Source organism: Pelodiscus sinensis, chromosome 31 (assembly GCF_052426305.1).
Source record: "Pelodiscus sinensis isolate ZL-2025 chromosome 31, ASM5242630v1, whole genome shotgun sequence".
Classification (NCBI taxonomy): domain Eukaryota; kingdom Metazoa; phylum Chordata; order Testudines; family Trionychidae; genus Pelodiscus; species Pelodiscus sinensis.
In genome coordinates this window covers 9,507,272-9,534,756 of record NC_143082.1, presented here as the reverse complement: position 1 = coordinate 9,534,756, position 27,485 = coordinate 9,507,272, and the positions used below count along the sequence as shown (strand labels likewise).

At 64.6% G+C, this 27,485-nt stretch overlaps 1 protein-coding gene across 1 annotated transcript in view; it reads left to right on the top strand.

Moving 5' to 3' along the window:
* Positions 1 to 27,462, top strand: part of NCKAP1L (NCK associated protein 1 like) — a 74,281-nt gene extending 46,819 nt beyond the window's left edge. The window contains exons 27-31 of the mRNA XM_075902081.2: positions 2,778 to 2,871; positions 5,284 to 5,400; positions 6,896 to 7,005; positions 21,059 to 21,148; positions 25,311 to 27,462. Coding sequence (XP_075758196.2) covers positions 2,778 to 2,871; positions 5,284 to 5,400; positions 6,896 to 7,005; positions 21,059 to 21,148; positions 25,311 to 25,436 — 537 coding nt within the window. The 3' untranslated portion in view covers positions 25,437 to 27,462. The remainder of the gene's footprint in view (positions 1 to 2,777; positions 2,872 to 5,283; positions 5,401 to 6,895; positions 7,006 to 21,058; positions 21,149 to 25,310) is intronic.
* Positions 27,463 to 27,485: the final 23 nt, after the last annotated feature.

The following is a 27,485-nucleotide window of genomic DNA, read 5'->3' as shown; positions in this document are numbered from 1 at the left end:
TGTGTGGGGCTATCTGCCGGGAACAGCCCTGGCTGAGTTGTGTGCGCCCGGGTAGTTGGGTCAGGGCAGTGATACCCACCACAAGCCCCAGGGGGCAGCAGCAGACAGCCCATTAGACCTCTGCCTTGGATTGTGGCAAGGCTACAGGCTGGGCCCTCTGCGGCTGTGTTTGCTGGGGGTGTCCCTCTCGGTACAGCTGGGACGGGCACCGTGTTACAGGCGTGATCGTAGACAGTGGGGATGGGCCTGGCTCACTGCCATGCTGGTCCCGTTGGGCTCGGCTGGGCTATCCGGGCTGCTCAGAACTGTGCATGGTGCTGCAGGGCCAGTTCTGCAAACAGTTCAAGCTGGGAACAGGAGGGAGCCGGGTGATTCTGCGCCAGGGCTGCAGGGAGATGCTGGGCTACGATTTCAGGCGCATCAGCTGGCTAGGCCAGCAGTGTTCAGCTCTGCATTTCAGACCCATGTGTGTGTAACTAGGTCTATAGATAGTCTTGGTTTGACCCTAGGGGATGTTTATTTCAGCAGCACCAATATTGCCTTGTGTGCCTATGGGTCCTTGCCTGTTGTGTTGTTGCGCACTGTTAAGCAGCTGCTGTGTTCAACCCAGAGGTGGCTGCATCAGAGTGGTTAACAAAGTGTCCCCTGTATGTGCACATCCAGTGAAGCCAGTGGGTAGGGAAGGGCGAGAGGGATGTAAGTAGGGCAATTTTTCATTGTTGAGTTAAAGGAATTTGCAACTGCCAAGCAGGGGCACCTGGGGGAGATCAGCTCTCTAGGGTACACACATCTGGTTCTGTGGAGCTTCCCACTGATCTGTGAGAGAGGACAACCTGCTGTTCAGCCAGAGTGCAGACCAGCCTGGGCACTGGCGCTTGGGGACATGAGTGAAGCCACAGGGAGGGGCTCCCTTTTTATCCCCGTGTTGCCGTGGCGGAAGCTGCAGCGCAGAGGGAGGGAAGGTGAAGTGACTCGCCCAAGGTCACCAGTCTGTCAGTGGCAGAGCCAGGAATGGCACCCAGGAGTCCTGCCTCCCTGCCCCAGCACAGAAAGGGAGGAGCGATGGGTGTGAGCTCATTATCCTGCACCATCAAAGGGCTCAGCTCCTGAGACGTGGAGGGAGCTCTCTGTCTGTGTGTCATGGCTGTCCATCTGTCTCGCTGTGTCAGGTTTGTGTCTCTGTCCCTGGGCTGCCTGCATCTTCCCCTTTTCCAGTGTTCCTTCTAATCTTTTCCATCCATATGCGCATTGTTTCATCCATGTGCAGAACACATTTTTATGTGCCTTGAGGCCTGTGTGACTGTGCACCATCAGGAGAAACACAAACCTCGCTGGGGTGCTCTGCTAAGGAGCTGGGTGGCACTGGAATCTCTCCTGAGCAGCCCCACAAGCACCCGGCTTACAGGAATTATGGCCCTTTAGCTTTCAGGAGAACAAGCCATGAGAGCGATGGGAGTTCAGGGCTGGGGCCCTGGGGAGCCTGGAGCCCCTCTGCCCCCTTCTCCCCAGCCAGCTCCTGCCTGAGGATAGGGCTAGTTCATAGCCATCAGGGAGGCTGATATCCCAGCCAGGAAGCCAGGCAGTGGGCATAAGTCCCCATCATGGACCCTGAAAGCTGGACTGAGTCCCCAGGGGGCAGCCCCCCGAGCAGTCATGGCTGTGGGGTCACTGATCCAATATAAGCACATGCTTATCGGATAGTCGACTAGTGTTTAACATCCTTAACTTAAACACCTCCAGGGATGGAGATTCCCCCACCTCCCTAGGGAACCCATCCCAGTGCTTCCCCACCCTCCTGGGGAAATAGCTTTTCCTAATATCCAACCTAGACCTCCCCCACTGCAACTAGAGACCATTGCTCCTCGTTCTGCCATCTGCCACCACTGGGAACAGCTGGGTACAGGCATGGTGCAGTCTCACCAGGCGTGGGTACCTGGCTGGGCCCAAGGCATGGCACAGTCAGACCTGGGACAGGCTCCTGCCTCAAGTGCCTTAGCTCTGGCCCCCTCCTCGGGGTCTGTGTGCACGGCCACTGCACAGCCAGCTTGGGTACATCTCCCTGCGCTAGCTTTCTGAGAGCTAGGGTACTAGAATAGCAGTGGGAGGCCTGGGGGAGGGATGAGGGATGTACACTCCTCTCTGAACCCTTGCTTCGTACCTGGGGGGTAAGCTAGCCTGTAGGGACTTGGCCATCCAGCAAGCTGCACTGTGTAAATCCCGTCCACCCCAGGGGCAGGCAGCCGGGGCTAATATCAAGCCACTTCTCCGCCAGTTTGGGTCCGGTTCCCCACAGTGCTGGGCCCCCCAGAAAGCAGAGCTCTTGACAGCTGCCCCCAGCTTGCTGCTCTTTTCCACTGGGCTCTGCATGTCTCTAGGGAGAAAGCCCTGCCTGCTGTACCCCAGCCTCCTGCAACGGCGTTTCTGACCCCTCCATCAGCCTCTGGCCCTTCACACAGCCCAGTGTTCACAGCCCAGGGGCTCCGGGTCCCCCCTCTCCTGCACAGAAGGGAGATGCTCCCAGGGAAGGCAGGACGGTCTGTGGCCCTGCTGGCCTGGGGCAGGAGGCTGTGCCAATATGTGGCAGAAGGGGCTTGTTTCTCCCCAGCCGGTAGCAGCCCGTGGGCCACTGACTGGCCCGTGGGGCCGCGGCTCCTGCACTCACAGCAGCTGATGTTTTCCCCATAAACACGCAGGCGTTTCATTCCACGGAGCAGAAGCGAGGGGGCCTGGGAGCTCTCCGGCCATGCTGACGTCCCTTCTCCCGGCCTTTCCCCCAGGTCACCTTGAGCATCTTCGAGCTGGCCACGGCGGCCGGGATCCCATGCGACATTGACCCCGCGCTGGTGACGGCACTTTCCAACCTGAAGACCGGTAAGAGCCAGGCCGGGAGCTGCCAGGCGAGGTGACAGCAGAGCCCCTCTAGTCCAGTCCTCCGGCGCTGCCGCCGCCTTGCAGTCTGGAGCACTCGCTCCTCCAGTCGCGCTCTCACATGCGACTGTGAATCGAGATGCAGGCGACTGTTCCAGCTCACAGACACGGCCGCTGGGCGTTTGTGTCTGTAGCGGTGCGCAGCCCGGCCCTGCCTACGCTAGAAAGTGGCAGCTTTGTAACTATCCCAGGCTAGTCAAAGCAGTAGAACCCCACCCGGCATGAATGCAGTTACACCAGGGTGACAGGACCCCCAGGGTGCAGCCTGGGACTGGGGGCCGCTGTGCCCCCTTAACGCTCCCGCCTGGGATGTCTCACAGTGACCAGCCGCAAACCCCTCCAGGTGCTGTTATCACTCAGCACAACCCCAGGTGAAGCCCCACACCCAGCTAGATTGCTTGACTGCTCCCAGAGCCTCACAAATCCCACAGAGACAGACACCAGCCAGATCCCCCAGCCCCCAGTATTGTACCTGCAGAAGATACTCAAGGTGAGCACTGAAAGGCTACGTCTACACTGTAGCCTGCTTTCAGAAAAGCTTATGCAAATGAAGCACGGAGTGGAATATTGCTGTGCTTCATTTGCATAATTAATTAGAGACTGTTTTTGCACAAGAGGCTTTTGCGCAGAAAGGAGCCATCTACACAGCTCCTTTTTGCACAAAAGCCTCTTGTGCAAAAACGGCCTCTAGTTGATTATGCAAATGAAGTGTGGCAATATTCCATGGCATGCTTCATTTGCATAGGTTTTTTCAGAGGAAGGCTACAGTGATGTAGCCTAATGTATTAATAGGTTCACCGCTTCATGAATTGCAAGTGGCTAGGATAGACCCCTGCCTTGGTAACCCTGAGCAATTGACCAGACACTGCAGCCAAACTCACCGGTAAAGACGAACAGCCCAGCAAGAGGAGAGATGGCGAGTGATTGGAGGTGATGGGCAACACGTCAGAGTAGTTCCCAAAGGAAAAGGAGATGCCGGCGCGCAGTCTGAACTCTCAGGCTGGGCAGCGCTAGAGCACGCCGTTTTCCACTCTCCGCTGTTCGCGGTGCACCGGGTTCTCCCTTAAGCCCGGGCCTGTCTCTTCTATTGGAGTTTCAGTCTTCTCAGTGTCCTTGTTGCTTGCAGCACATGTGGGGGCAGGAGAAAAGCCAGGCATGGGCCCCTGTGGGCTCTTCTATACCCTCCGTACCATGTGCCTGGGGCACAGAAGGCCAGGCATGTCCTGGGTCACTGCTGAGTCCCAGGCAAGGGGGAGCAATTCCTCTGCTGTGGCCTCATGCCCATTGAATTGTGCAGTGTCTGGCTGGCCCCCCAACACAGCGTGTTTCACCTACAGCCGCACAACCCAATCTCATCCCTTCAAGGCACTAGGCAGGTTTAGACAGAGCAGTGGGTTTCAGCAGTTCATAACCTGTCCCCAGATACCTCACCTGGCCTGCCTTCCACGCAATGTCACGGTGATATGCACGAGGCACGTGGGGGCCTCAGGCATCCTCCACGGTGTCGAGCAGGGGCAGGGGGACCTACTCGTATAGAATGCCACAGCCAGCTTAAAGTGGCTTATGCCAGTACAGCTGTTTCGGAATGGGACGGGGGCTCCCCCTAGGGCTGGTGCCCGTGTCACTAGATCGGTGCAATCTCAGCCCCACTCCCAACAGAGCCGAAACAGGAGGCCTTTCCAGGGAGGGCCAGGCCTCAGCCAAGCGCTTCGGAGGTGCACACATGTAGGTGACCGTGAGCAAGTCACTGCCCTGCTCTGTTCCTCAGTTTCCCCTCTGTAAAATGGCAATGATGACACTGACCTTTGGGTTCTCTTCATTAAGCCCTTGATAAAAGGGAATTGCCTTACGTTGAAGCATCTGTCTTTGGAGGGAGAACCTGGCGCTAGCAATGAGCGAAGCCAATAAAGATCTGGGCTGGGCTAACAAATACGTCTTAATCATACGCATAGCATTGTCCTAGGCGCTGCAGCTGATCCAGGGACATTCGGGGGACACAGTCAGGATCCCCATGGCTCTGGTCCCCGGCTGTCTGCACGCTGTCTTCCAGCCTGGGGCACCCAAGGGAGCTCTCCCCGCCCTCACCACACTGGAAGTTTTTCTATGGTGCATATGCAGCGTCAAGCGAATCTGAGTAGTGTCAGTTCTGTTCAGCAAAACTCAAAGCTGCAGAGCAGCAGGGGCCTGGCTCCATCGATCAGATAATTTACTGGCCTGTCACAGCCGCTGGGTGTTTTTATAGATATGTTTTGGTAAGTCTGTCGAGTAGCCAAGCCGGGGAGAAAAGTGGAGAGCACAAACTGAGCTTATTACTGAAACTTCTGGTTGTACATCTTCTCCCACTCTGCCTGACAGACAGCTCGTCCCCCGAGGAGGAGTACAAGTCAGCCTGTCTGCTGCTGGTCTTCGTGGCTGTAGCCCTGCCGCTCCTCGCCACCGATCCCCATTCCGTGTACAGCATCGAGCTGGATGGTAAGAGGCCAGGAAGGGCTATTTTCCCAATGCTGTTATCGTCTCACCTGCCTCTAAAGAGCTCTGCACCAGTACCCCGGACTAGATCCCCTGCAGGGGGTGCCCCAGAGTACCACACTGCTGTGCGGGGGCAGGGAGTTGCCCAGATGGCAGGGCAGGTGGTGCAAGTTCGTGTTACAAAGCGCACGCTCCCGGGACATGGGCCCTCATGTTGTTCCGCGCTACAACCCCAGCCTGCATTTGCGGAAAGGCTGGGTGGGGTCCTTCGTAACATAGGCCTGGCTCACAATTCAAGGGAACCTGCCCCAGCTGACACATTCAGTTAGTTCCATAATTCACTTGTCAAGAAAAATACAGACACGAACAAAGGAAAATGCCCGAGTCTGCCTGCTGTGACAGGGCTGCTCACACGCATCACATCAGAGCCGCGCTGGGGAGTTCGCAGCACCAGGCCCGGATCCTGCTCCAGGAACGCAGGACGGGCGAGGCCCTTGCGGCCCAGCCTCTGCTACTGCCAGCAGCCTTGTCAGATCCGCCCCTTCCTAAGCGTGTCAAGCTCCCGCTTCCAACTCAGGCGGTTTCTTGCCTGTGGGGAAGCTGTTCCCACACCTCCCTCTGGCAGTCAGGGTGCAGTTGCACTACGGGAGAAGGTCAAATTAAGCTGCACAACTTCAGCTACGGCAATTGCGTCGCTGAAGTCAAAGTAGCTTAACTGGGCTTTTGGCGCTGTCCACACTGCGGGAAGTCAAAGGTAAAACGCTTTCCCCTTGACGTCCCTTACTCCTCGTGGAAGCAGGGTTACTGGCATCGACCAGAGCGCCCCTTTCAATTCGAATTAGTGTCTCGCTAGACCTACTAATTTGAACCCCAGAAGATCAACAGTGGCGGCTTCAATCTCTGTAATGTAGACGTACCCGTAGAAACCTGCTTCTCATTTCCGGCCTCAGTTTACCCCCGGAGTTCCTGTGCCAGCCTTGTCCTTTAGCTTCAATAGCTCTTCCCCCTCCCTGGCATCACTCCCCAAAGGAATTACAGAGGGAGCAGAGCCCCCTGCCCTGCAGTCTCGCTCGCTAGCGTCTGTAAGATTGGCTCACTGTCCCTGGGCCAGCCGAGTAGCCCTTCTCCGCACCTCTGCCATTTGGAATTGGTTCCTGCCAACGAGGGGCCCACAGCTGCACGCCGGCTTCTGGAGGAGGCTCCCCAGTGCCGTGCCGATGGCAGTGTTACTTCCCTCGCGCTGCTGCCAACCCCTCGCCAGTCGCCCAGTGCCTTCGCGGGGTTGAGCGGCTTCAAACTGAGCGTGTGTGAAGGCTCCCAGGCCCAGGCCCTTAGATTCTGAGGCGGGGACAGTGTCTCTGTAGCAGTGCAGCACCTGGAGCGCTGTTGAGCATGCAGGGCATCGGGGGTGCTGTGGGGAGACAGGCACAGCCTCCCTGCCCCACTCCAGGTCAGTGAGCTGCAGGCATCAAGCCTCCCCGTCTCCTCCTTCCTGCAGGTTACAGCAACAATATCCACTGCCTGGCCAAAGCCATCATCCACGTGTCGGCCGCTCTCTTCACCGTCCACGGCAAGAACATTGAGACGCACCTCAAGGAGTTCCTGCTGGTGAGCGCCTACTGCCCCCGAGGATGTGTGGGGAGTACTGCCCCCGAGGATGTGAGGGGAATACTGCCCCTTACAGCACACTCTGAGTACTGCCCCCAGAGCATGCTGGGAGTACTGCCTCCTAGGATGTGCCAGGAATACTGCCCCCTAGGGTGTGCTGGGAGTACTGCCCCACGTGCTGGGAGTACTGCTCCCTAGGATGTGCTGGAAGTACTGCCTCCCTAGGGCACGCTGGGAGTACTGCTCCCTAGGGTGTGCTGGGAATACTGCCCCCTAGGGTGTGCTGGGAGTACTGCCCCACGTGCTGGGAGTACTGCTCCCTAGGATGTGCTGGAAGTACTGCCTCCCTAGGGCACGCTGGGAGTACTGCTCCCTAGGGTGTGCTGGGAATACTGCCCCCTAGGGTGTGCTGGGAGTACTGCCCCACGTGCTGGGAGTACTGCTCCCTAGGATGTGCTGGGAATACTGCCCCCTAGGCGTGCTGGGAGTACTGCCCCACGTGCTGGGAGTACTGCTCCCTAGGATGTGCTGGGAGTACTGCTCCCTAGGATGTGCTGGGAATACTGCCCCCTAGGCATGCTGGGAGTACTGCCCCACGTGCTGGGAGTACTGCTCCCTAGGATGTGCTGGGAATACTGCCCCCTAGGCGTGCTGGGAGTACTGCCCCACGTGCTGGGAGTACTGCCTCCCTAGGGCGTGCTGGGAGTACTGCTCCCTAGGATGTGCTGGGAATACTGCCCCCTAGGGCACGCTGGGAGTACTGCCCCCCTAGGGCGTGCTGGGAGTACTGCTCCCTAGGATGTGCTGGGAATACTGCCCCCTAGGGCACGCTGGGAGTACTGCCCCCCTAGGGCGTGCTGGGAGTACTGCCCCCTGGGGCATGCTGGGAGTACCGCCTGTAAAGACAGTAACTTTCAAACTTTTTTCTCATCACCCAGTTGAAGGAAATTGTTGATGCCCCTGGCCCAACATAATGTGACTGGAGAGTGGGCTCTGGGGTGGGGCTGAGGAGGAGAGCTTTGGGCTGTAGGAGGGGGCTCCGGCTTTGGGGTGGGGGTCAGGGCTGGGGCAGGAGGGTCTTACCTCGAGCAGCAGCCCAGCAGCAGGTTCCCAGCCACTGGGGGTGCGGAGCCAGAGCTCAGGGCCGGGGCAGGGTGCGGAGCCCTGGGCACTCTTCTGCCGCCTGCCCTTACCTAGAAGCCGGGCCTGCTGCCGGGTGCTCCTGGGGCGCAGTGCAGTCTGCAGTGCAGTGAGGGGCCTGGGACAACCCCCCTCCACTCCAGCCTGCCCCTGCTCCACCTCTTCCGGCTCTGCCTTGCCCCTCCCGCCCCCTAAGACCTCTCCTCTACACAACACAAGAGATTACTGAGGGCACCTGGCACCGGCCGCAAAGGCTGAGCCCCCCTCCCACTCACCACACCAGCCCCCAGCCCCAGCCCGCTTCGTTCGCTGTGGGGAAGTGAAGCGACCCGGCGGGGAAATGGCAGAGCCGGGTTGCTCTGCTTCCTGTGACTCCTGCCCCGCTGGAGAGTGAGGGGGAAGGCCCCATCCCGGGACCGTGATCCCCAAGGGGTCCCCCAAAGTGCAGCCCCTAGCTGCTGCCCCGAACCGTCCAATGGGCGAGACAGCTCTGGAGGCCTGGGCTGTCTCCTGTTGTTTCCGAGTCCAGCCCTGGCCCTCTGGGTCTCCAGTCCGGCTGTGCTGTAAGAGAAGCTAATTAATGGCGCTCCAGCGGAGGTTTGCAGGGAGCTGCTGCTGCGAGTCTGTCGAGTCTGTCGCCAAACAGGGATTCCTTCCCCAGGGAGTTCTTGTTTGAGCTCTTCTGAGGCATTTACATTCCTTTGGTGGGGAGAGAACCAGCCAGGGCCTTAGGAGAGCAATCAGGCGGCACGGTGGATAAGGCTGCAGTTTACTCCTGGCTGCGCCGCTCAGGCTTGGCAGGGGTTTGCCTGCCCATCTGTTAAGCTGGGGCATTTAGTGAGGGACAAGCCACCGCCCAGTTCCCAAGGCCTCCTGCTTCTCCACTCCCATCTCATTTTCTTGCCCTCAGTGTTTCAGACTTTCCTTGCCATTGCTCCATGCAGTTCTGGAGTCCCAAGGCCAAACACCAGGGAAAATCAATCCTGTGCCCTTCTCCCTGGCTCCTGGTGGGTGACTGATGGAGGAACTGGGGGATTGCAAGAGGCTTGTGCGTCAGACTTTTATTTTTGGCCTGTGGGAAAGCAGCCAGCTAGGGAGTAAGCCTGATTCATTGTTCATTAGAAACGGCAGAGATCGCAAACCGAGCCAAGGGTGTCCTCTCTGTGGAGTCTCACTGCACCCAAAGGCCTGCTGAGATCACTGCCGGTTTGGGTCTGACCTAGCACGACCGTAGCCAAGAGCTGGCTTTTTCCAGCGTCCCATGACATGTAATGAGTTGCTAGTTCTCAGTTCACTCCCTACTGAGGAAGCATCACAGGGCAAGAGACATGCCAGTTGTGCATCTCTCTAACTTGCTCCTTGTGGTAACAGCTGGGTGTCTCCCAGTTGCTCATGTCTTTGTCCCCACACACTCGTGGGGGCAGGGCATCCCTATCATATGGCTGGGGCCGCGAGGCACGGAGACACTGCCCGAAGCCATGAGCGACAGGCATGGCTGAGCTGCCGAGGTGGGGGGGCTGGTAACTCGGGCCTGCTGCCTTGCAGGGGTGTAGCCATGGACGGGAGTGAAGTGGCTCCTGTCCCCCATGGGAGCGGGTGAGGTTAGATCCCGGCTCAGATACACTGGTGTGTTCTCGAGTGGCGGGGGCGGATCCCCGCCTCACTGTGCAGAGAACACAGGGTGGAAATCCAAGCACTGAGCATACCCTGGATGCCTGGGCAGGAGCAGAGGCGGCCCCTTGGAGAGCCTCCCAGCTGGCTGGTAGGGAGAGCATGTCGTGGGCAGGCAGCACTGAGCTCTTGGCTGCGGGGGCTCACTCGCCAGGACAGCCAAAAGCAAACCCCTGGTCACTGCCTGCTGCTGCCCACCACGACCTGCTGGCCGAGATCCAGCCACAGACCCGAGGCACGGGGCGTGTCCAGGCATCTGCAGAGATAACAGGCGGTGAGCCCAGGCGGCCCTTCCCGGAGACATGAGGAATCGCCGAGCCGGTGAGACCATCAGCTCCATCCGCCTGGGCAGCGCAGCCCCTGCAGCAGGGAGTGTGTCCGGGACGGGGGCTCCGTTCTGCCCCCTGGGTTGGGGCCAGTGGTGGCGGTGACTCCCCCTGGGGCATTTGCTACCCCAGCGTCCCGGCAGGGAGCGGAGGGGGGCTGTGCTGGAGAGGGTCTGCCAGTCTGTCTGCTTAGGCCTAAAAGTGAGGTTGGGGCCAGGGCCGGCTCGAGCCACTCATGCACCCCGGGCAGCGGGCGCGCGATGCATGCCTGGCTCCGCCCCCGGGTGCACGGTGCATGTGCAGCCCCGCCCCCAGTGTGTGGTGCATTTTACAGCGGCAGTCGGGTGTGCGGTGCCCGACTGCAGCTCTAAGGGGTGCCATGCGCTGGGGGCCGCACGGTGCCCGACTGCAGCTCTAAGGGGCGCCATGCGCTGGGGGCCTCGCGGTGCCCGATTGCAGCTCTAAGGGCGCCGTGCGCCGGGGGCCGCGCGGTGCCCGACTGCAGCTCTAAGGGGCGCCATGCGCTGGGGGCTGCGCGGTGCCCGATTGCAGCTCTAAGGGCGCCGTGCGCCGGGGGCTGCGCGGTGCCCGACTGCAGCTCTAAGGGGCGCCATGCGCTGGGGGCCGCGCAGTGCCCGATTGCAGCTCTAAGGGGCGCCATGCGCTGGGGGCCGCGCGGTGCCCGACTGCAGCTCTAAGGGCGCCATGCGCTGGGGGCCGCGCGGTGCCCGACTGCAGCTCTAAGGGCGCCATGCGCCGGGGGCCGCGCGGTGCCCGACTGCAGCTCTAAGGGGCGCTATGCGCCGGGGGCCACGCGGTGCCCGATTGCAGCTCTAAGGGGCGCCATGCGCCGGGGACCACGCGGTGCCCGACTGCAGCTCTAAGGGGCGCTATGCGCAGGGGGCCGCGCGGTGCCCGATTGCAGCTCTAAGGGGCGCCATGCGCCGGGGACCACGCGGTGCCCGACTGCAGCTCTAAGGGGCGCCATGCGCTGGGGGCCGCGCGGTGCCCGACTGCAGCTCTAAGGGGCGCCATGCGCCGGGGGCCGCGCGGTGCCCGATTGCAGCTCTAAGGGCGCCATGCGCCGGGGGCCGCGCGGTGCCCGATTGTAGCTCTAAGGGGCGCCATGCGCCGGGGGCCGCGCGGTGCCCGACTGCAGCTCTAAGGGCGCCATGCGCTGGGGGCCGCGCGGTGCCCAATTGCAGCTCTAAGGGGCGCCATGCGCCGGGGGCCGCGCGGTGCCCGACTGCAGCTCTAAGGGGCGCCATGCGCCGGGGGCCGCGCGGTGCCCGATTGCAGCTCTAAGGGGCACCATGCGCCGGGGGCCGCGCGGTGCCCGATTGCAGCTCTAAGGGGCGCCATGCGCCGGGGGCCGCGCGGTGCCCGATTGCAGCTCTAAGGGGCGCCATGCGCAGGGGGCCGCGCGGTGCCCGACTGCAGCTCTAAGGGGTGCCATGCGCCGGGGGCCGCGCGGTGCCCGATTGCAGCTCTAAGGGGCGCCATGCGCAGGGGGCCGCGCGGTGCCCGATTGCAGCTCTAAGGGGCGCCATGCGCTGGGGGCCTCGCGGTGCCCGATTGCAGCTCTAAGGGCGCCGTGCGCCGGGGGCCGCGCGGTGCCCGACTGCAGCTCTAAGGGGCGCCATGCGCTGGGGGCTGCGCGGTGCCCGATTGCAGCTCTAAGGGCGCCGTGCGCCGGGGGCTGCGCGGTGCCCGACTGCAGCTCTAAGGGGCGCCATGCGCTGGGGGCCGCGCAGTGCCCGATTGCAGCTCTAAGGGGCGCCATGCGCTGGGGGCCGCGCGGTGCCCGACTGCAGCTCTAAGGGCGCCATGCGCTGGGGGCCGCGCGGTGCCCGACTGCAGCTCTAAGGGCGCCATGCGCCGGGGGCCGCGCGGTGCCCGACTGCAGCTCTAAGGGGCGCCATGCGCAGGGGGCCGCGCGGTGCCCGATTGCAGCTCTAAGGGACGCCATGCACCGGGGGCCGCGCGGTGCCCGATTGCAGCTCTAAGGGCGCCATGCGCCGGGGGCCGCGCGGTGCCCGACTGCAGCTCTAAGGGGCGCCATGCGCAGGGGGCCGCGCGGTGCCCGATTGCAGCTCTAAGGGGCGCCATGCGCCGGGGGCCGCGCGGTGCCCGATTGCAGCTCTAAGGGGCGCCATGCGCAGGGGGCCGCGCGGTGCCCGACTGCAGCTCTAAGGGGTGCCATGCGCCGGGGGCCGCGCGGTGCCCGATTGCAGCTCTAAGGGGCGCCATGCGCAGGGGGCCGCGCGGTGCCCGATTGCAGCTCTAAGGGGTGCCATGCGCCGGGGGCCGCGCGGTGCCCGATTGCAGCTCTAAGGGGCGCCATGCGCAGGGGGCCGCGCGGTGCCCGATTGCAGCTCTAAGGGACGCCATGCACCGGGGGCCGCGCGGTGCCCTATTGCAGCTCTAAGGGGCGCCATGCGCCGGGGGCCGCGCGGTGCCCGACTGCAGCTCTAAGGGGCGCCATGCGCCGGGGGCCGCGCGGTGCCCGATTGCAGCTCTAAGGGGCGCCATGCGCCGGGGGCCGCGCGGTGCCCGATTGTAGCTCTAAGGGGCGCCATGCGCCGGGGGCCGCGCGGTGCCCGATTGTAGCTCTAAGGGGCGCCATGCGCCGGGGGCCGCGCGGTGCCCGATTGTAGCTCTAAGGGGCGCCATGCGCCGGGGCCCGCGCGGTGCCCGACTGCAGCTCTAAGGGGCGCCATGCGCTGGGGGCCGCGCGGTGCCCGATTGCAGCTCTAAGGGTGCCATGCGCTGGGGGCCGCGCGGTGCCCGATTGCAGCTCTAAGGGCGCCATGCACCGGGGGCCGCGCGGTGCCCGATTGCAGCTCTAAGGGGTGCCATGCGCTGGGGGCCGCGCGGTGCCCGACTGCAGCTCTAAGGGGTGCCATGCGCTGGGGGCCGCGCGGTGCCCGACTGCAGCTCTAAGGGGTGCCATGCGCTGGGGGCCGCACGGTGCCCAACTGCAGCTCTAAGGGGCGCCATGCGCTGGAGGCCGCATGGTGCCCGATTGCAGCTCTAAGGGGCGCCATGCGCCGGGGGCTGCGCGGTGCCCGATTGCAGCTCTAAGGGGCGCCATGCGCCGGGGGCCGCGCGGTGCCCGATTGCAGCTCTAAGGGACGCCATGCGCCGGGGGCCGCGCGGTGCCTGATTGCAGCTCTAAGGGGCACCATGCGCTGGGGGCCGCGCGGTGCCCGTCTGCAGCTCTAAGGGGTGCCATGTGCTGGGGGCCGCGCGGTGCCCGATTGCAGCTCTAAGGGGTGCCATGCGCTGGGGGCCGCGCGGTGCCCGACTGCAGCTCTAAGGGGCGCCATGCGCCGGGGGCCGCGCGGTGCCCGACTGCAGCTCTAAGGGGCGCCATGCGCTGGGGGCCGCATGGTGCCCGATTGCAGCTCTAAGGGGCGCCATGCGCCGGGGGCTGCGCGGTGCCTGATTGCAGCTCTAAGGGGCGCCATGCGCCGGGGGTCGCGCGGTGCCCGATTGCAGCTCTAAGGGACGCCATGCACCGGGGGCCGCGTGGTGCCCGATTGCAGCTCTAAGGGGTGCCATGCGCTGGGGGCCGCGCGGTGCCTGATTGCAGCTCTAAGGGGTGCCATGCGCTGGGGGCCGCGCGGTGCCCGACTGCAGCTCTAAGGGGCGCCATGCGCCGGGGGCCGCGCGGTGCCCGATTGTAGCTCTAAGGGGCGCCATGCGCCGGGGGCCGCGCGGTGCCCGATTGTAGCTCTAAGGGGCGCCATGCGCCGGGGGCCGCGCGGTGCCCGATTGTAGCTCTAAGGGGCGCCATGCGCCGGGGGCCGCGCGGTGCCCGATTGTAGCTCTAAGGGGCGCCATGCGCCGGGGGCCGCGCGGTGCCCGACTGCAGCTCTAATGGGCGCCATGCGCCGGGGGCCGCGCGGTGCCCGATTGTAGCTCTAAGGGGCGCCATGCGCCGGGGCCCGCGCGGTGCCCGACTGCAGCTCTAAGGGCGCCATGCGCTGGGGGCCGCGCGGTGCCCGACTGCAGCTCTAAGGGCGCCATGCGCCGGGGGCCGCGCGGTGCCCGACTGCAGCTCTAAGGGGCGCTATGCGCCGGGGGCCACGCGGTGCCCGATTGCAGCTCTAAGGGGCGCCATGCGCCGGGGACCACGCGGTGCCCGACTGCAGCTCTAAGGGGCGCTATGCGCAGGGGGCCGCGCGGTGCCCGATTGCAGCTCTAAGGGGCGCCATGCGCCGGGGACCACGCGGTGCCCGACTGCAGCTCTAAGGGGCGCCATGCGCTGGGGGCCGCGCGGTGCCCGACTGCAGCTCTAAGGGGCGCCATGCGCCGGGGGCCGCGCGGTGCCCGATTGCAGCTCTAAGGGCGCCATGCGCCGGGGGCCGCGCGGTGCCCGATTGTAGCTCTAAGGGGCGCCATGCGCCGGGGGCCGCGCGGTGCCCGACTGCAGCTCTAAGGGCGCCATGCGCTGGGGGCCGCGCGGTGCCCAATTGCAGCTCTAAGGGGCGCCATGCGCCGGGGGCCGCGCGGTGCCCGACTGCAGCTCTAAGGGGCGCCATGCGCCGGGGGCCGCGCGGTGCCCGATTGCAGCTCTAAGGGGCACCATGCGCCGGGGGCCGCGCGGTGCCCGATTGCAGCTCTAAGGGGCGCCATGCGCCGGGGGCCGCGCGGTGCCCGATTGCAGCTCTAAGGGGCGCCATGCGCAGGGGGCCGCGCGGTGCCCGACTGCAGCTCTAAGGGGTGCCATGCGCCGGGGGCCGCGCGGTGCCCGATTGCAGCTCTAAGGGGCGCCATGCGCAGGGGGCCGCGCGGTGCCCGATTGCAGCTCTAAGGGGCGCCATGCGCTGGGGGCCTCGCGGTGCCCGATTGCAGCTCTAAGGGCGCCGTGCGCCGGGGGCCGCGCGGTGCCCGACTGCAGCTCTAAGGGGCGCCATGCGCTGGGGGCTGCGCGGTGCCCGATTGCAGCTCTAAGGGCGCCGTGCGCCGGGGGCTGCGCGGTGCCCGACTGCAGCTCTAAGGGGCGCCATGCGCTGGGGGCCGCGCAGTGCCCGATTGCAGCTCTAAGGGGCGCCATGCGCTGGGGGCCGCGCGGTGCCCGACTGCAGCTCTAAGGGCGCCATGCGCTGGGGGCCGCGCGGTGCCCGACTGCAGCTCTAAGGGCGCCATGCGCCGGGGGCCGCGCGGTGCCCGACTGCAGCTCTAAGGGGCGCCATGCGCAGGGGGCCGCGCGGTGCCCGATTGCAGCTCTAAGGGACGCCATGCACCGGGGGCCGCGCGGTGCCCGATTGCAGCTCTAAGGGCGCCATGCGCCGGGGGCCGCGCGGTGCCCGACTGCAGCTCTAAGGGGCGCCATGCGCAGGGGGCCGCGCGGTGCCCGATTGCAGCTCTAAGGGGCGCCATGCGCCGGGGGCCGCGCGGTGCCCGATTGCAGCTCTAAGGGGCGCCATGCGCAGGGGGCCGCGCGGTGCCCGACTGCAGCTCTAAGGGGTGCCATGCGCCGGGGGCCGCGCGGTGCCCGATTGCAGCTCTAAGGGGCGCCATGCGCAGGGGGCCGCGCGGTGCCCGATTGCAGCTCTAAGGGGTGCCATGCGCCGGGGGCCGCGCGGTGCCCGATTGCAGCTCTAAGGGGCGCCATGCGCAGGGGGCCGCGCGGTGCCCGATTGCAGCTCTAAGGGACGCCATGCACCGGGGGCCGCGCGGTGCCCGATTGCAGCTCTAAGGGGCGCCATGCGCCGGGGGCCGCGCGGTGCCCGACTGCAGCTCTAAGGGGCGCCATGCGCCGGGGGCCGCGCGGTGCCCGATTGCAGCTCTAAGGGGCGCCATGCGCCGGGGGCCGCGCGGTGCCCGATTGTAGCTCTAAGGGGCGCCATGCGCCGGGGGCCGCGCGGTGCCCGATTGTAGCTCTAAGGGGCGCCATGCGCCGGGGGCCGCGCGGTGCCCGATTGTAGCTCTAAGGGGCGCCATGCGCCGGGGCCCGCGCGGTGCCCGACTGCAGCTCTAAGGGGCGCCATGCGCTGGGGGCCGCGCGGTGCCCGATTGCAGCTCTAAGGGTGCCATGCGCTGGGGGCCGCGCGGTGCCCGATTGCAGCTCTAAGGGCGCCATGCACCGGGGGCCGCGCGGTGCCCGATTGCAGCTCTAAGGGGTGCCATGCGCTGGGGGCCGCGCGGTGCCCGACTGCAGCTCTAAGGGGTGCCATGCGCTGGGGGCCGCGCGGTGCCCGACTGCAGCTCTAAGGGGTGCCATGCGCTGGGGGCCGCACGGTGCCCAACTGCAGCTCTAAGGGGCGCCATGCGCTGGAGGCCGCATGGTGCCCGATTGCAGCTCTAAGGGGCGCCATGCGCCGGGGGCTGCGCGGTGCCCGATTGCAGCTCTAAGGGGCGCCATGCGCCGGGGGCCGCGCGGTGCCCGATTGCAGCTCTAAGGGACGCCATGCGCCGGGGGCCGCGCGGTGCCTGATTGCAGCTCTAAGGGGCACCATGCGCTGGGGGCCGCGCGGTGCCCGTCTGCAGCTCTAAGGGGTGCCATGTGCTGGGGGCCGCGCGGTGCCCGATTGCAGCTCTAAGGGGTGCCATGCGCTGGGGGCCGCGCGGTGCCCGACTGCAGCTCTAAGGGGCGCCATGCGCCGGGGGCCGCGCGGTGCCCGACTGCAGCTCTAAGGGGCGCCATGCGCTGGGGGCCGCATGGTGCCCGATTGCAGCTCTAAGGGGCGCCATGCGCCGGGGGCTGCGCGGTGCCTGATTGCAGCTCTAAGGGGCGCCATGCGCCGGGGGCCGCGCGGTGCCCGATTGCAGCTCTAAGGGACGCCATGCACCGGGGGCCGCGTGGTGCCCGATTGCAGCTCTAAGGGGTGCCATGCGCTGGGGGCCGCGCGGTGCCTGATTGCAGCTCTAAGGGGTGCCATGCGCCGGGGGCCGCGCGGTGCCCGACTGCAGCTCTAAGGGGCGCCATGCGCCGGGGGCCGCGCGGTGCCCGATTGTAGCTCTAAGGGGCGCCATGCGCCGGGGGCCGCGCGGTGCCCGATTGTAGCTCTAAGGGGCGCCATGCGCCGGGGGCCGCGCGGTGCCCGATTGTAGCTCTAAGGGGCGCCATGCGCCGGGGGCCGCGCGGTGCCCGATTGTAGCTCTAAGGGGCGCCATGCGCCGGGGGCCGCGCGGTGCCCGACTGCAGCTCTAATGGGCGCCATGCGCCGGGGGCCGCGCGGTGCCCGATTGTAGCTCTAAGGGGCGCCATGCGCCGGGGCCCGCGCGGTGCCCGACTGCAGCTCTAAGGGGCGCCATGCGCCGGGGGCCGCGCGGTGCCCGATTGTAGCTCTAAGGGGCGCCATGCACCGGGGGCCGCGTGGTGCCCGATTGCAGCTCTAAGGGGTGCCATGCGCTGGGGGCCGCGCGGTGCCTGATTGCAGCTCTAAGGGGTGCCATGCGCTGGGGGCCGCGCGGTGCCCGACTGCAGCTCTAAGGGGCGCCATGCGCCGGGGGCCGCGCGGTGCCCGACTGCAGCTCTAAGGGGCGCCATGCGCTGGGGGCCGCGTGGTGCCCGATTGCAGCTCTAAGGGGCGCCATGCGCCGGGGGCTGCGCGGTGCCCGATTGCAGCTCTAAGGGGCACCATGTGCCGGGGGCCGCGCGGTGCCCGATTGCAGCTCTAAGGGCCGCCAGGCGCCGGGGGCCACGCGGTGCCCGATTGCAGCTCTAAGGGGCGCCATGCGCCGGGGGCCACGCGGTGCCCGATTGCAGCTCTAAGGGGCGCCATGCGCCGGGGGCCACGCGGTGCCCGATTGCAGCTCTAAGGGGCGCCATGCGCTGGGGGCTGCGCGGTGCCCGATTGCAGCTCTAAGGGGCACCATGCGCCGGGGGCCGCGCGGTGCCTGATTGCAGCTCTAAGGGGTGCCATGCGCCGGGGGCCGCGCGGTGCCCGACTGCAGCTCTAAGGGGTGCCATGTGCCGGGGGCCGCACGGTGCCCGATTGCAGCTCTAAGGGGCGCCATGCGCTGGGGGCCGCGCGGTGCCCGACTGCAGCTCTAAGGGACGCCATGCGCCGGGGGCCGCGCGGTGCCCGATTGCAGCTCTAAGGGGCGCCATGCCCCGGGGGCCACGCGGTGGCCGAATGCAGCTCTAAGGGGCGCCATGCACCGGGGGCCGCGCGGTGCCCGATTGCAGCTCTAAGGGACGCCATGCACCGGGGGCCGCGCGGTGCCCGATTGCAGCTCTAAGGGGTGCCATGCGCTGGGGGCCGCGCGGTGCCCGATTGCAGCTCTAAGGGGCGCCATGTGCTGGGGGCCGCGCGGTGCCCTATTGCAGCTCTAAGGGACGCCATGCGCCAGGGGCCGCGTGGTGCCCAATTGTAGCTCTAAGGGACGCCATGCGCCGGGGGCCGCGCGGTGTCCGATTGCAGCTCTAAGGGGCGCCATGCGCCGGGGGCCGCGCGGTGCCCGATTGCAGCTCTAAGGGGTGCAATGCGCCGGGGGCCACGTGGTGCCCGATTGCAGCTCTAAGGGGCGCCATGCGCCGGGGGCCGCGCGGTGCCCGATTGCAGCTCTAAGGGGCGCCATGCGCTGGGGGCCGCACGGTGCCCGACTGCAGCTCTAAGGGGTGCCATGCACCGGGGGCCGCGCGGTGTCCGATTGCAGCTCTAAGGGGCGCCATGCGCTGGGGGCCGCGCGGTGCCCGACTGCAGCTCTAAGGGGCGCCATGCGCCGGGGGCCGCGCGGTGCCCGATTGCAGCTCTAAGGGGCGCCATGCGCCGGGGGCCGCGCGGTGCCCGACTGCAGCTCTAAGGGGTGCCATGCGCCGGGGGCCGCGCGGTGCCCGACTGCAGCTCTAAGGGGCGCCATGCGCCGGGGGCCGCGCGGTGCCCGACTGCAGCTCTAAGGGGCGCCATGCGCCGGGGGCCGCGCGGTGCCCGACTGCAGCTCTAAGGGGCGCCATGCGCTGGGGACCGCGCGGTGCCCGATTGCAGCTCTAAGGGGCGCCATGCGCCGGGGGCCACGCGGTGCCCGACTGCAGCTCTAAGGGGCGCCATGCGCTGGGGACCGCGCGGTGCCCGATTGCAGCTCTAAGGGCGCCATGTGCTGGGGGCCGCACGGTGTCCGATTGCAGCTCTAAGGGGTGCCATGCGCTGGGGGCCGTGCGGTGCCCGACTGCAGCTCTAAGGGGTGCCATGCGCTGGGGGCCGCGCGGTGCCCGATTGCAGCTCTAAGGGGCGCCATGCGCCGGGGGCCACGCGGTGCTCGATTGCAGCTCTAAGGGGTGCCATGCGCCGGGGGCCACGCAGTGCCCGATTGCAGCTCTAAGGGGCGCCATGCGCCGGGAGCCACGCGGTGCCCGATTGCAGCTCTAAGGGGCGCCATGCGCCGGGGGCCACGCAGTGCCCGATTGCAGCTCTAAGGGGCGCCATGCGCCGGGGGCCGCGCGGTGCCCGATTGCAGCTCTAAGGGGCGCCATGCGCCGGGGGCTGCGCGGCACCTGATGGCAACTCTAAGGGGCGCCATGCGCTGGGGGCCGCGCGGCACCTGATGGCAACTCTAAGGGGTGCCGCACGGCCCCCCAGCCCTAGGCACACGGTGCCCCTTACAGCTGCCATCAGGTGCCCCCCCATAGGTTGGTGCCCCAGGCACCTGCCCGGTTAGCCCCCCCTTAATCCGGCCCTGGTTGGGGTCACTGCAGCACTCAGGTTTGTGGGCCTAACCCCCCAGTGGCAATACAGCCAGGTCCAGGGAAGGGGGTTAGGCCCTCGAGGGGCTGTGGGGTTCCTAGCGCAATGGAAGCCCCCCTCTCTTGCTGTAGGAAGTGTTGACACTGCACACTGCACACTGCACACTGCACACTGCCGCAGCTTGGCTGTGCTATGGCCATGGGCTCCGACTGCTTCAGGGCAAACCCAGGCGCTGGCCGAGCGGGTCAGGAAGGTTGTTCCCCTGTTGCTCGCTAGGGGGCTGCTACACCCGCCAGAGGGGGGACCCTGCCCTGCCCCAGTGCGCAAGGCGGAGTTTCGGGAGGGCGGGGCAGCAGCTGTGCGCTCCCCTCACTAGCCAGGGGCGAGAGGCACGCAGGGGAGCAAGCGCTTTCCCCTCTCTCCCTTAGCGTCTGGGGATCGGGAGCCAGCCGCGTCCCAGAGCGCCCGGCTGCTGCCCCCCCCCGAAACGCCGCCCTTGCCGTGCAGCAGGCTCCGGGCTCCCATGTTCTTCCTCTTCTGTGCCTGACCACGCAGCTCCCCCCCCCCCCCCCCGAGAACAAAGGCAAATGCCCCTCCCCCACACGGAGACCAATGGAAACCTCCCCCCTCCCCTGCTGTGAACAGAGATGAATCTCCCTGCCCCCTCCCCCCGTGAGCAATGGGGGATCCCCCGTCTGTGGCGCTGGCCAGGGCCCTCGGGAGCATGCTCCCCTTTCTGCTCTCGCCCCAGCCAGTCTCCTGGTGCCATTGCCCCGGGCATGGCGGGCTGCTGGTTTGCTCCTTCCGAGCCCCTTGATGCTCCAGTTCTGAGCCCCAAAAGGGCCTGTGCTGGCTCCCTGCCAGCTCCGTGTCCCTGGCTGGTGCCCGCCCCAGGGCCCAGGAAAGGGCGGGTGAAGAATCACTTCCCTGCACCCAGGGAGTCTCCATTTCAGTCAGGTGCGCTTTCCCCTCCCCCGGCCCCATGGCGAGCTGGGCTGGGGTCTGGGTCTGGATCCGGCTCGGGGCAGACCTCTGCCCTGCCCCGGCCCCAGGCTCTGGAGTAGGTGGCGGCTCTGAATCCTTCAAGCCCGTTTTCAGTCCCGAGAGGAGCTTAGCAAAGCTCAACCCCTGCGGTGCCCTAGGGGCTCTTCCCCGTGCTCGGCAGCCCCCAAGCCCAGGCGCCCCAGCCGAGGCATCGTCCCAGCTGCCACGGGGCCTTTGCTTTCTGCAGACCTGCCGAGGCACCGCCAGGGAGCTCATCTCTCTCCCTCCCCACAGCTGGCGTCCGTGAGCCTCCTGCATCTGGGCCAAGAGACCGACAAGCTCCGGGCCAAGAACCGGGAATCCATCTCCCTGCTGATGCACCTGGTGAGGCTCCTGCATGCTGGGGTGGGCAATGGGCAGGTGCCCCCGGAGACACTCGGACGCTGAGACACCCACGTGCTCTGGGCCGGGGGCTGGGCAGGATTTTGGCCATGCGGGGCTGAGCTGTGCTCAGCTGGGAGGCGAGGCTGGACTCCCCTGTCACTCCACAGGGATAAAAGCAGTCAGAGGAGCAGAAACAGGCTCCCTGCCGCATTGGGTGGGGCTCAGCCTGGCTCCAGCAGCCCCTGCTTTCTGTGCCTCAGTGGGCTGAGCAGGGCCAGCTGATTCAGGCCAGTTCTTATGCCCAGCCTGCTGCAGGGCTGTTGCTTCTCAGGCAGCAGCATCACCAGGCCACTGCTCTCTCGTCTGCCCCTCCTGGGGACCAAGGCCTTGTCTTTGGGGCAAGATTGCGGCCCCACAGATGGACAGAGCCCCTTTCTCCAGCCCTTAGGTGGAGAGGCGGGCACTCGGTAGCCCCTTGTGCTGGGGGATTGAACCCCCAGCACCACACGCACTGCCTGGGGAAAGCTGCTGTAGTCCCTGGGGCCAGCACCCTTGGGTGTTGTGCCCATGCCCCTCTGTCAGTGCATGCCCCAGTCACCCTGCCGGGCCAGGGTTTCCCTGAGCATTAGGAGAGGAGGCAGCAGGCAGGCTGCACCCAGGGCAGAGTCCAGCAGATGCCAGGCCACGGTACTGCCCCCCTTACTTCTGCGCTGCTGCCTGCAGAGCTGGGCGCTTGGTCAGCAGCTGCTGCTCTCTGGCCACCCAGCTCTGAAGGCAGCAGCGTGGAGGTAAGAGCGGCTTGATGTAGTAATGCCACCGTTACCGCTGCGCTGTCTGCAGAGCTGGGTGCCTGGCCAGCAGCCACTGCTCTCTGGCTAACCAGCTCTGAGGGCAGGGCAGAAGGAAGGGTGGCGATACCGTGGCTGAGCGCTGGTGCGGCCGCACAGGAAACATTTAGGCTGCAGATGGCCACACGTGGCTGGAAAAGATTAGCAGGAACTTCGCTGTTGCCCCCTAAAATAACCTTGTGCCCCCCCCCCCCCACTCCCTTTTGGGTCCGGACTCCCGGTTTGAGAAATGGTCTCCCCTGTACAATCTGTGCAGTACGGGGGGAACACGCACAACACACCAGATTTCGTGTGTGTGTGTGTGTGTGTTGGGGGGGAACATTTCATGGGCCGTGACATTTTTCCTGGCTGTACATTTGGTAGGTACAGCTGCTGCCTCTGGCCTTGTGCTGCGAGAGCTGGGGTGGGGGGCTGGCTCTGGAAGGGGGGGACCATTGGCCCTTACTTGGTTTTATCCTCGGTGGGGAGCTGTCAGCGGCTCTGGGCTTCAGTCCCCGGCAGTTTTGATCCCCAGGTCCAACCTGCCTGCTTAGTGCAGCCCCCTGTGCTGTGTGGGGCGGGGGCTGCAGGCAGGATGGGGGTGCTCTCAGAGGGCAGCTGCCACCCCTGGAGCTGCCCTGTTGGCACCAGAGAGTAGCCCCTTGCGCCAGCCAGAGCTGGCCCCGTGCAGGCTGGGCAGCAAGCTATCTGTCTCCATTAGCACCGGAAGGATATTGATTCCTGCCCTGATGGGAGGAGACGGTTGTGCCTGGGGAAGGCGAGGGCTCCCCATCCGCTCCCTGGACAGGCCTGCGCTGCCCGTGATTGGTATTCGGGGAGCGCGGGTGTTTGCAGCAAAGCAATTTAAATGCAAATGTTTCAATCTGGAATGTGTGAATGAGGCTGCCCGGGCCCATTGTCCCCCTCTGGGGGGAGCGCTCTGGTCTGGTGCGTGGGCTCTGTACCTATCCTGGCTCCTGAGCCAAACCCAGGGGCATCGGGCACCTGGACGGGCAAGCACAGAGCCTGGCAGGGGCTGCAGCTGGGTGAAGGTGAAGCTCCACAGCTGGGTTAGGGGATGCCCACGCAGGGGTCTCAGAGTTGACTGGGGGTGGCTGGGCTGCCCCATAAGCCCTGGGTGGGGAGCAGGGACAGCAGAGGCAGACCCAGACCCTGGGCAGCAGTCACAGCCGAAGACATACGGAGCTTCCCGTTTGGGTCAGCAGCTTCCAGCTCCACAGAATCCCAGGGCTGGAGGAGACCTCAGGAGGCATCGAGTCCGGCCCCCTGCCCAAGGCAGGACCAACCCCAACTCAATCAACCCAGCCAGGGCTTAAACACCTCTAGGGATGGAGATTCCACCCCCTCCCCAGGGAACCCCTCCCAGTGCTGCCCCTCCCGCCTAGGGAAAGAGTTTTTCCTAATCTCCAACCTAGACCTCCCCAGCCCACGCACTAGAGAGAAACCCACTGGCCCCTCCCCCTCCCAGTGCTGCCCCACCCGCCAGAGGCTCCGTCTCCCTCAGCCTCTCCCTGCTGCCCTGTCCTATCCCCCAGTCTCAGGAAATGGCTGCTGGACAAGGGTTGATCCACCCCCCCCCTTCCCGTCTGCCCACCCTGCACTGCCAGGGCTTTCTGGGAGCAAGGCCCCAGGCAAGGAAGGGCTGGGCCCTTTTCAATGTGAACGCCATGCTGGGCCCAGCTCTCCCCCCATCCCATCCCTCCCACCCTCATTCCCAAGGCCCCCTGCCTGCTTGGACCCCAGGGTCCGCAGTGAATTTCTGCCTCCGCTGGAGCCTGAGTGTCTGCACAGCAAAGGGGAGGGCGAGACACTCAGTTATGGACACTGGCCGCTCCTCCCTCCCACGCAGAGGGAGCCCGGACTCCTGTGTTCTACTCCCTGCACTGCCATTGCCTGGCTGCCTGACTTCAGGAAAGTCACCGCTCCCCTCGCCAGCCCCTCGCCCGGCAGGGTCAGACCACTTCCGCCCTTCTTCACTGCCCTAGTATAGATGGGGAAACCGAAGCACAGAGCAGTGAGGAGATCCCCAGGAATAGAACCCACGTCTGCTGTGTCCCATGTGGTCCCCGAGTCACCTGCCAGCTTTCCCCGAACGCCTCCTGCAGCAGCTCTACATGCCCAGCCGCGGGCCTCTGGGGCAGCCTCCGTCTTGCTGCAGGCCACACCACGTAATGCCAGGGGTCTCCAGAGGGCTCGTGTGGCAGCCGTGCCCAGTGTTCCCCTGCTCTGTGGGGCCATACGCTAGGGCCCCTGACGGGGACAGACCCTGACCTGGTGTGACGGACCGGGCCGTGTCTGGGCACAGCTGAGGGTGTCCGCTCAGGGCGAATTGCTCGAATCCGGGGCTCCTTACAGCCTCCAGACTGGTGACCTCTCCAAATAGGCCACAAACCAGTCCCACAGAGCACTTCAGCAACCTGCCTGAAGCCTCCCGAGCAAAACCCCTCCGACACCCCAGCAATATCCGTGCCCCAGATGGCCCCGGGCCTCATACACAGGTGGGGGATCCTAGCACCCAATCCCACCTACCCCGAACAAGTTCTGTCCGGTTCCAAGAAACCAGCCAAAGATCCCTGGTCAATTTACCCTTTGGACCGTACCCACAAATCACGCTGGGCCAATCCTTTAGCATCTAACATCTAAAGGTTTATTAACATAAGAAAGAAAAGCCTGAGAGTAAGGTTATTAAAGTACAGTACGTTACATGCACCGAATCTCCCAGTCCTCGATGCAGGCTCTAGCAGAGATGTTGCAGCTGCTGGTTTAAAAGTTCTTATTGCACATCCTAAGATCAGAATAGGTCCACAGGTCTATCGGGCTCTTTGATCCCTGCAATGCTGCCCCTGGGATGAAGTGCCGAGCTGAAGACAAAATGGCATTGACCACATGGCCTCTTTATACCCCCTTCCTGGCCTCTTCTGGTCTCAGCCGGTCACCTGGTCCTCAGCCTCTCTCTGCTGGCAGCTCTTAGGTCTCCGCCCTCCTGCTTTAGGTGTGTCCTTGGGCCATCAAGTGCCATTGTTCCACAGGGCTTCGCTACTCAGCCTGTCCATAGCCATGCTTAACCACATTCAGAGAAATATTCAGCTTCCACACAGATTACAGATTCCTATCTACTCACACAGACATTATACACTCACAAAAATAGCGTACACAGGATCAGCAAACAACAAGCTCCCATTCAATACCCCATATGGCCCCCTTCTATATCATTGTTGGGGCCAGCACCCCCACCTATGGGTGCAGCCACGATCCGGCTGCTTCCCTCAAATTCCAGTAACGTGACACCTGGCTCTTGTGTGTGTGTGTTGCAGATCGTGGAGGAGTCGTCCTTCCTGACGGCCGACATGCTGGAGACCTGCTTCCCCTACGTGCTGCTCCGCAACGCCTACCGCGAGGTGCACAAGGCTTTCCTGCTGAGCAAACTCTCCGCACACTGACAGCCGCTGGCGGGGCTCCCAGCCGCCCCTCGCCCTCCCTTCCCCACAGCTTTGCCAATGAGCCCACCTCTTCCAGGCCGCGGAGCAGGCGCTTAGGTTGCCATAGGGCTGCGGGCTGGGCTTACCTGTGTGCACATGCAGGACGCTGGCAGAGCAGGTGCCAGCCCATGCCAGAGCCGCAAGCCTAGTCCCTTGTGTATCAGCATAGCCCAAAGCGCCTGTTAAACGTGCCGGAGAGTGCCTGGTGTTTAAACTGCATGGGAGGTCCCTTGCCTGGGTTTCACTTCTCACTGGCCGGTTGTACGGGAGTAGCAAACATTTCCCTTGTCTAATCCCCTGTAACTAAATGACCCCCAAACGAGCCAGGAAAGGAGATTGAAGCTTGTGGCATGCAAATGAGGGACTTCAACAGCAGAGTGCTAATTTCAGAGTGACTGGTGACTGGCGGTCAGAGACTCCCTGTGTGTTCCTCCTCCCTGGCCTCCAAGGCAGCGCCTGTCTGGGTAGGGGCCCCCCAGCTTGTAAATCTGGCTTCTAGGAAAGACCCTTGTCTCTGGCCTGCTTGGACTCTGACAGGGAAGTGCCCAGATGCAAAGCGGAGACCCTCAGAGACCACCTGGGAACCTGAAAAGCCTTCTGAGAAATGGCACTTGATTCCGCTACAGCCGCCATTCAGAGTGACAGGCTGAGACTCTCTGTGCATATTGTTTACCTGCCTTAACGTCGCTACAATTCTTCTTTCCTCTTCTCTGCTAATAAATGGTTAGTTTACTACCCGCGTTGTCCTGGGATAAGATCCGGCCTGCCAACTGGGCCAGTGATGGGGCTCTGGGGACTGGGAGAAACCTACATGGGATGTGGTTTTTGGTGTAAGTGACCATTTGATCACAAAGTCCAGTTTGTCCGGCTGGGAAGCCTCGGGGAAGGTAGTGACTCCGTGCTAAGTCTGACACAGCGATCCCGGAGCTCACCGTTGTCACTGGCTTGGTGAAACGGAATTACAGAGCGAGGCGTCTTCCCTGAGCTCGGCGCTCCCAGTTCTGCACTGCTCCCAGCAGCAGGACAGCCTGCATTGCCTTTCCAAAGGCAGCCTGGTGGAGTGGTTAGCGGTGGAGGCTGGGGTTCAGGACTTGGGCTCTACCCCTGCTCTAGGAGGGGGGTGCTGTTTAGTGGGTTTGAACAGGGGATCGGGAGGCAGGACTCCTGTGTTGTTTCCAGCCCTGTTGCTGACTTGAGCGTGTCCCAGCCCTGCTCTCAGCCTGTTTGCCCACCTCTAGCAGGGAGACGGAGATACTGACCTGTCTGTTAACTAACTGCCTCTCCTCTCCCCCAACCAGCTCTTCTCTCGCCCTTGCTGCAGAAATGTTCCTCGGCTGAGCTTGCCAGGAATGGAAGCAAAACACCACGACCTCTGCAGTGCTGGCCTGTTGGACCCATAACCCTCTCCCCTGGGATGGGATGGGGCTGTGGGGGATTGGCCAGAGCTGGCCAGGTCTTGGCCTCATGGAGTGGCCAGGGTGCAGACTCCTTTGCTTAGTGGCTTTGCTCCTTGCCAGGAGCAGACCCTTTGGAATGGGCCCAGCCCCAGAGTCAGGGCAACTAAGCCCTGGCCAGAGCAGGGGGTATTTTAAGGATATTGGCTCGGTCTGTGGGGAACTCAGCACTTGTGGGGCTGGGATTCCCCCCAGGGCAGCCCTGCTCCACTCATCTCCTCCCACAGATGCCATGGATCTAGCCTGGGGAGAGGGTAACTCACCCCATCCCCAGAAAGAGCACAAAGGTCATTCAGGCGTGAATCCCAAAGCCAGAAGGAATGACTGTGATTGTCCAAACAAAAGGAAAAACTAGGTTGCGCTTTAAAGACTAGCAAGATGGTTTAATAGGTGATGAGATTTCATGGGCCAGGTTCACTTTCTTAGATCGTATTCTGGAAGAGAATTGGCATGACCATATATACCAAAGGAATACAAGAAAAAAGTAAACACATTATTAAACTGACAAATCAGATTTAGAATAGAAGGTGGGGGGAGGGAGGGAATAGCTGTTTAT